Source organism: Apium graveolens, chromosome 1 (genome assembly GCF_009905375.1).
Source record: "Apium graveolens cultivar Ventura chromosome 1, ASM990537v1, whole genome shotgun sequence".
Lineage (NCBI taxonomy): Eukaryota > Viridiplantae > Streptophyta > Magnoliopsida > Apiales > Apiaceae > Apium > Apium graveolens.
The window spans coordinates 143309775-143318865 of record NC_133647.1 but is presented as its reverse complement, the minus strand read 5'-3'; the positions used below and the strand labels follow the sequence as shown (position 1 = coordinate 143318865).

The following is a 9091-nucleotide window of genomic DNA, read 5'->3' as shown; positions in this document are numbered from 1 at the left end:
ATATACTAACATTATAGAAATAATTCTTGCAAAGTAAAGTCACATAAAAGGTAAGTACAATTGATAGAAATAACTTGCATAACAATTAATTCATGATATAAAATGTAAGGAATTGGAAACATAAACATAGGATCAAGTTTCCTCAAATAAAGCATCAAACCAAGCATAAGCAAACAACGATAATCAACTATATCCTTGCGACTTATTAATCAAAGACTCCTAAAAAACTGAACTAAAAAGATGAGTTAAGACTCTTTACACGTGATATAGCTTCAAGTGTAAAGCGTTTCAGCTTCTTGGTACTTGTGTGTTGTCCATACTTGACAATTGATAAGCCCCATGTCCACTGACTACGTCAATGAAGTAAGGTCCTTCCCAAGTGTCACCGAATTATCCTACCGTCACATCCATAGTGTTTTGGAACGTCTTCCTTAGCACCAAGTCACCAACACAGAAAGCTCTCACATGGAAATGTTTGTTAGATGTGTTGGCCACCCTTTGTTGATAAAAAACCATATGAATCCTCGTCATCTCTCGAAGCTCATCCACAGTATCCTGGTCATGTGCCAATTTTATGTTGTTCATGTCAGTCATCAATAGTCCGTACCTGGCTATTGGCATCATGATCTATGTTGGTAATAAAGCTTCAGTGCTATAGACTAAGCTATATGGCATCTGTCCCATTGACGTCTTAGGATTCGTCATGTCCGACCACAACATCCAAGGCAATTCTTCAGCCCACTTCCCTTTGCATGATGTCAGTCTCCTTTTAAGATTGTTGATTATGATCTTGTTGTTTGATTCAGCCTGTCCATCGGCTTGAGGATATCTTGGTGTCGACTTAATCAAGTTGATGTTCCAACGTTTACAAAATTCTTCAGTCTTGTCGCTTATGAATTGTGACCCATTGTCACAAACAATTTCAGATGAAACACCAAACTTGCAAAAATATTACTCTTTATAAATGATATCACTTCTTTTGACATGACCTGCTTGAGCGCTTCTGCCTCAATCCATTTTTAAAAGTAATCTGCCATGGCTAGCATGAACACCTTTTTCCCAGGTGCAGGTGGCATCTTGCCCACAATGTCCATCCCCCATTTCATGAAAGGCCAAGATCTGGAGGAGTCACATCTTCTTATGTAATCTATAGCATCATGCATTAGTGTCGGCCAGTAATAACCCAAGTATAGAATCTTTAATGAGAGATTTCTTGCGTTGGTATCATTTCCACACTCTCCTTCAGGTGCATCTCTTAATAACATGTCAGCTTCGTGTTTTATCAAGCATCTTTAAAGCAGTCCCATCGAAGATTTCTTAAACAACTCGTTATCTATGAGTGTAAACCTTGAAGCTTTCATCCTAAGGATCCTAGCTTCATTGTTGCTATTTGGTTTAACACCAAGTTGCATGTAATCTTTGTATGTTCTAATCCAGCTATCCATGTCTTCATTGGTATTGTCATCATGTTGATCAAGATCCAACACTTCCATGTCATGAACCAATATTTCAACAATAGGCTTCGTGATATGAATAACTGTAATGTTGTTTAAGTCGAGACCCTAAGAAACAGCTCCCAAACCGGCTAGTGTATCAGCTTGTACATTATTTTATCTTGGAACTTGTTATATTTTGAAAGTGTCAAAGTAATTTGTCAATTTCTTCGTGATGTCCAAGTAGGTGATCATCTTGGGATCCTTAGCTTCATAGGAACCATTAACATGATTAATAATTAACAATAAATCATAATTTACATCAATATTTCTGACCTTCATGTTCTTAGCAGTCATGAGCCCTACAATCAATATTTCGTACTCGACTTCATTATTGGTGGCTTTGAAGACACATCATATTGAATGTGCTATCATATCCCCCTATGGAGATTTTAGTACAAGCCCCAATCCTATTCCATTTACATTCGAAGATCCATCAGTATATAATGTCCATGGTTTGGTGTCCACCCTTGAAATGACTCGTTGAAACTCCTCCTCAGCTTTCGTCATTTGGCTTGGATTAAAATCAGCCACAAAGTCAACTAGAGCTTGTGATTTTATGACACTCCTTGTATCATATGTGATGTCGTAAGTGCTCAAACATATGGCCCATTTCGCCATCCTTCCCGTCAAATCAGGTTTGCTCAAGAAAGTTCTCGAGGAAAAGTTCGTCATGACATGTATTTTGTGTGATTCAAAATAATGCCTTAATTTAGTTAAAGTCATGGCCAATGTAAGAACCAATTTTTCTAGAGATGTGTACCTTGTTTTCGCATCAAATAGGCTCTTGCGGACATAATAAATAGGCGACTGGACACCTTTGCTTTCTTTGACGAGAACTCCACTCATAGCATGATCTGTAAAAGACAGGTAAACATAAAGGTCCTCTCCTTTAAGAGGCTTAGACAAGAGTAGAGGAGTAGTGAGATATTTCTTCAGGTTTTTAAGTGCATCTTTATGTTGTTCTGACCATATAAACCCCTTGTTTTTGCTTAATCATCATAAAATAGTTTACATATGTCCGATGATCGTGAGATGAACCTGTTCAAGGCTGCAACTCTTGTCATCAGTTTTTGGATGTCTTCAATATTTGATGGACTCTTTAACTCGAAAATTTCCTTAAGCTGTTCTGGGCTAGCCTCAATGCCCCTCCTATCAGCTCCTTGAACATTTTGTTAACGAGCCTTTGAAATATAGCCCTAGCCTAGTGTAGTCCGAATGGCATGGCCAAGTAACAATATATCCCCCTATCTGTGATGAATGTTGTCTTCTCACAATCAGATGACTCCATTTGAATTTGATTAAACCCACTTGAAGTATCCAAAAATGTAAGCAATTCATGTCCAGCCGTTGAGTCCACCAAGGTGTCGATGTGGGGTAGTGGGTAGGGGTCTTTAGGGCAAGCTTTGTTCAAGTCCGTTTAGTCGACACAAACTCTCCACTTCCCATTCTTTTTCTGCACTATGACAACATTTGCTAGCCACTAGGGATAGTCAACCTCCTTTATCATCCCAGCCTTCATAAGCCTGTCGACTTCATTGTTAATTATCTTGTTACTCTCTGGCGCGAACTTCTTTCTTTTATGTTCTCAGGGGTGTATCTAGGATCAACATTTAACTTGTGCGTGATGACATTTGGGTCTATTCCTGTTATTTCGTCATGTTCCCCCGTGAATGCATCCAATCTCGTAGTCAAGAAATTCACCATATTTACCTCAATTGTTGGTGACAGGTCTTCTCTTATTAGCACTTTCTTGTCTCCCATCTTTAGATCGACCTCAGCCAATTTTTCAGGTCCTGTGACTGTGGCCACAGGTGTCTCATTCCTATGATATTGGATAGTCAGTTTCAAGCATGTCTTGTAACATTCGTGTGCCATATCTTGATCCTCTCGTATCTCCTGGGCTCCCCATGGTGTTGGAAATTTAAGAACTTGATGGTATGTCGATAGTATAGCTATCAAATTGTGAATCCAAGGCCTTCCCATGATTATGTTGTATGTTAAATCAACATCTATTATGCAGAAGTTCTCCCAAAGGTTAACTCCTTGTGCATACGTAAGCAATGTAATCTCACCAAATTTACACTTGGTTTATCCACTAAATCCCACCAATATTGTCGATTTCCTAATCATGTCACTGTCTTCCAAACCCATTTGTTTCAACGTGCTCATCATCATGATATTGGCAGCGCTCCCGCTGTCAACTAGTATTCTTTTGATCAGGAAATTCCCCACAGGGAGTGAGATGACAAGTCCAACTTTCTACGGTTCTAGAATACTCCTTTTATCCTACTCGTCAAACATCAAAGATGATAGAGTATTACTACGAACTCCTACCTAAGTAACTCGTATGTCTGTCTCTCTAGCCACCCTCTTAGCTTGTGGTGCAGACCCACACACTTCAGAACCACCTGCGATGAAGTTAATTACTTTATGATGTGGTGGTGGTGGTTGTCTTACCGGCGTCATGTTGTCTTCATTGAGTGACTTGTCTCTCCTAATATAAGACGCCCTTTTAGATGTCATGAACTCAGTTAAATATCCTTTCTTGGTCAAGAATTGTAGCTCGTTCTTTACTTGCCTTAGGCTTATTGCTCTTTGTTGGACATTGGACTATATCTTCCAATTTGGTGAATTTCTTCATCATGGTTGATGGTGTTATTGTGAAACTATAGCTGTTATATGTTGATGGTAGGTTGGGATCCTTTCTCCAATCACTGCATTCCTCCTTTATCCAATCACTACGTTCTCGCGTTGTTTTTGAAAGAGATATGTCCTGAGTCCAATCATGTATGAGGATTTAGGAATAACTTTTATGTAATCTGTTTTGATTTCATAGATATTAATAAAAGACTTGTTTTGTTTTTATTGTGGGCTCTATCTATTTAAATGTTTAAATAAGATATACCACAGTTTAGAGTAAAGCTTTTTATGGATTGTGATGAGATCATAATAATGAGACCTAAAAGATGATAACTCTAAACTTAAATAGTTCCTGGTCGTAGGATTACTAAAGGGTAATTAATAATCCACAAAGATCGATACATACTATGTTTGCTTCATTATGAAGGATGTCTGTTCTCATAGACATTTGTGTGGTGACACTATAGCTAGTATGTAGGTGCTTATTATAAAATAAGTTCACTGAACATGACTCACACAGCTGAACAACTGATTGAGTTCACTCACGTGTCAGCAGTTGTTTACATAGTGATAGTTGTACAAGTATCCTTAGACTTGAGGTCATCATAGTCATCTTGTGTACACTGAACTATGCTTTGGTTTAGTTCTTAGTCTCAAGGGACAATTATAAGGGCTCTACTGGGTATAGGAATTTGTACACGAAGATAGTGTATGATCAATAAAGGATCTACCCCTTCTAGTGAAGGAAGAGAATGTTCAATGTTGATCCACTTATGCTAGTTCAGGAATCTCTGGCCAGAGTGAATGAAATTAGAAAGGAATTTCTAATTTACATTAAATAGAACTATGCATAGTGAATGGGAAAACAAGTGATTAAATAAGATAGGCTTGACACAAGTTCCATGCCTTGTATTTAATCGTGACATTACAGGGTAGAAGGAATTGATTGTACGGTAACTACTCACTGAATAGGTTCTTGGTATTCTAAGCAGTGAATTCGTATTATCCGGATAGTCGCGACATGCTGGGAAGTATCCCTCACGATGTAGAATAAATATGATTAATTAATTAATCATATTTAATGAATTAGAGAATTTATATAAATAATGATAAAATAGTTTTATTATTATATATTTCTATTACCGGCTTAATATTGAACCTACAGGGTCACACCATAAAAGAGAATGATTTAATGGTGGAGAAATTAATTAATAATGGCTGATAATTATTTATTTATGAAATAAATAATTAATTGGCAAATTTAATAATTGATTAAATGAGATTTAATTGATTATAAATTAATTAAGAAAAGGTTCTTAATATTATTAATTAAGAATTTAATTTTTGGAAATTAAATCAAGTGAGAGAATTATTTCTAAAGAGTTTAGAAAAATGATTAATAATTAAAAGGTGTTTTAATTATTAGTGAGAATAATAAAGGGTTAATAATAATAATAATATTTTATGGGAAAATTTTCAGCTGAAAATTTTGCCTATAAATATACTATTATAGACCCTATTTTTGCCTCAACCAAAAGATTTACAAAACCCTAATTCTCTCCATCTCCTCCTCCTTCATTACATCATTTTCTTGGTGGATACCGGTGGAGTGCTTCACACTTGAAGAGCAACTGCTAAGAATCTCCGTTCATCATTTTTGGATCGCCATTAAAGACCCCCATCTTTTCATTAACGTAAAGCTTCTTAAGGTAAACATACTGAACTACGAATTAAATATTATTTTTCGCATGGATCCTGCGGAGGGTTTCGGTTTTTTTAAGATTTAAATTTACGTTTTCGCTGCGTTTATGTGCTAAAAACCCTTTCAATGGCATCAGAGCTACTTGCGAAAAGTTTTTAATTCTTTTATTTGTTTAACTGTTTTCGATATATGAGCATGTACGTGATTCGCCATGATTTGATGTTGATAATATGCTTATGTATGTATGGTTTTGAATATATGATATTCATGTGAGTTGTATAATCATAAGATGATTATGTAATTTGTATATATACTGATATATACATGATTTATGTTTGTTCTAATTATGAGAATCATATTAGATACGGATTCTGAATTGGCTGCTGCAGATTGCTGAAATCTGGGTCTGGTATCCGATTTACGCAAACGAATACCCTATTCCATAGGTAAACGAGCGTCTGAACAAAACTGATAGCAAAAGCTATCAACGACTCATCTGTAAGGCGTTTGACGTCGTTTACTGCCCGTAAACAGTTATTCTTGTTTTTTTGATTTGATTCTGATTTTTCTGATTTTTGTCATATTTTCTTTTTATGATTAGATCATGGATAATATGATATATTAAGATCAGATTATGTGTTTTAACATGCTTTTATGTGTTGTATGAGCATGGTGGATGGTTATGGCCTTTCGACCTTAGTGTAATGATTTTGGTTTTGGTTTTAAATACGACTTGCATGTCGTCAATCTTTGTAATCATAAATCTCGAATGTAACTCGAGTTATTCTTGTAAGTTCATTAGATTAGTTTTACTTTCAATCATGTAATGTAATTGAAGACTCAAGAAGGCTATCCAATGGAGGTGATACAAAGAAGAAGATGAGGCATACAAGAAGTCTAAACAAAGAAGAAGACTTATGTAATAAATAGTTGTATTTATTTCCATCACCATATTAGATTAACCTTGATCTTTATCATGAGCTTGATAAAGATCACATAGGATGGGGCCATAACCAAACATATTTACTTTATTGCACTTTATATTTACTTGTTTATTTATTTTTATATATGAGATATATGCCTATGTTTACCATGCGATGATAGATTTAGGTGAACTTAAATCAATATAAGGCGTGCTCTAGAAAATCTAGAATAGGAATCATTTCTTGCCTTAACAATAATTATTATGAATACGATCATGAGATTCTTGTGTTTATGAAACACGTAATTGAATATGAATTTTCAATATTGAGAGAAAGGATGATTCTGTCAATAACAGATTTCTATCTGTAAGAAAGGGTTATTAAGTGACGCCTCTTGACAATGCTCCACCCGATCTGGGAATCATCTGATTATCGATTATTGATTTGAAATATTTAATTTAAAGGAAGAATCTCTTTATAATATGATTATGATTGTAATGTAATATAATCCCTCTAAAATTAAATAATATCAAGTAGTAATTGGCCAATGACACAACGGGCTTGTGTCGGTCATAGCCTTCAAACATGGTAGAAAGTGGTTCTTATTTTTAAATCATTGTCGTTTCGTGCTACAGCCGAGGGCTTTGATTTCGAAATAAGAAATACTTGTCTATTACATAGAGATGTGTACATTGAATTAGAATCTAAAGGTCGGTACGTGCTACAGTCGTGGGCCGTTGGAGACTGATTCAATTGTACGAAATGTTGGGTTAGACTTGACTTAGAATATTGAGTTTGTCGTACCACAGCCGTGACTCAATTATTCATGAGGCTAAACTTATATTAGGGAATAACATAAGATATAATTGACAAGAGTTATCTGCATATTGAACATCACATGACGTTTCGTGCCACAGCCGAGGTTGTGTGATGGAATATAGGATCCCTATTCCCACTAGCATTATGAATTCTTAGTTTTCACTTAGGGGGTTGAAAAAATTAGATAAACTAGTGGGAGACACTTATGAATAAAGACCCGATTCATATAGTGTTTTGAAACGAGATTGAATATTTGCTAAGTGTTTTTATGTGTTTATCATTTACAGATTTACTATATTCGTCATGTCTTCTGCACTATCACTCCGGAGCATACTAGATGCTCACAAGTTGACTGGTCCTAATTTAGCTGTTTGTTTTCACTCTAACAAATTGGGGCACTGGAAGAGGAATTGCAAGGTTTACCTTACAAAATTGAAGAAGAAGGGTAGTGAGACTACCGCTTCTGATTCAGGCATGTTCATGATCGAAGTTAATATGTCACTAGGTCAAATTTCTACTTGGGTATTAGATACCGCCTGTGGTTCTCATATTTGTAATTCGTTGCAAGGACTAAAAGGAAGTAGGACTCTTGAAAAAGATGAGGTGATTCTACGTATGGGCAATGGAGCAAGGGTTGCGGCCAAATCTATAGGATCATATAGTTCACATATGCCTACGGGCAAGACTATTATTTTGAATAATTGTTATTACGTTCCCTCTATTGTGAGGAATATTGTTTCTATTCCTATGTTGGATGTGGATGGTTTTTCATTTATTATTAAGAATAATGAATGTTCTATCCTTAGAGATAATGTTCTTTTTGGACGTGGCATTTTAAATAATGGTATGTATGTATATGACGTAGAGCATGATTTACTTCAGATTGAACAAACTAATAAAAAAAACGAGATGATGAAAATATGACCTATTTATGGCACTGTAGGCTAGGTCATATTAGTGAAAATAGACTGCGAACATTGCATAAGGAAGGGTTACTTGACCCCTTTGATTTTGAATCATATCCTACATGCGAGTCTTGTCTATTGGGTAAAATGACCAAATCTCCATTTAGTGGACATGGAGAGAGGGCTGCAGATTTGCTAGGATTGGTACACACATATGTATGTGGACCAATGTATACGCAAGCCATGGGTGGATTTTCATACTTCATTACTTTCATAGATGATAGATCTAGATTCAGATATGTGTATTTGATGAAACACAAGTCTGAAGCCTTTGAAAAGTTCAAAGAATATAAACATGAAGTGGAGAAACAAACCAAACACAGTATTATAACTCTTCGATCAGATCGAGGTGGTGAATACTTGAATGGAGAGTTTCTAGATTATCTCAAAGAAAATGGTATAGTCTCCCAGTGGACTCCTCCATATACTCCACAGTTAAATGGGGTATCTGAAAGGAGAAATCGAACTTTGTTAGACATGGTTCGGTCCATGATGAGCTTTGCGAATCTTCCAGTATTCCTATGGGGTTATGCATTGGAAACATCA

The 9091-nt window shown here is 35.8% G+C and overlaps 1 protein-coding gene across 1 annotated transcript; it reads right to left on the bottom strand.

Moving 5' to 3' along the window:
• Positions 1–627: 627 nt before the first annotated feature.
• On the bottom strand, positions 628–1265 carry LOC141707737 (uncharacterized). The gene is made up of 2 exons (XM_074511083.1): positions 1053–1265; positions 628–939 (listed from the first exon to the last, which is right to left on the bottom strand). Exons 1-2 carry the CDS (start codon positions 1263–1265, stop codon positions 628–630), a joined length of 525 nt encoding a protein of 174 aa, XP_074367184.1.
• Between the last annotated feature and the right edge of the window lie 7826 nt (positions 1266–9091).

What these genes read in the sequence shown, in the direction of transcription:
- LOC141707737 (XM_074511083.1), bottom strand. Translation starts at nt 1,265, where the DNA reads ATGTTATTAAGAGATGCACCTGAAGGAGAGTGTGGAAATGATACCAAC. An exon ending in CACCTGCACCTGGGAAAAAG is followed by an intron (nt 940 to 1,052) that starts GTGTTCATGCTA and finishes TATTTTTGCAAG; the next exon opens with TTTGGTGTTTCATCTGAAAT.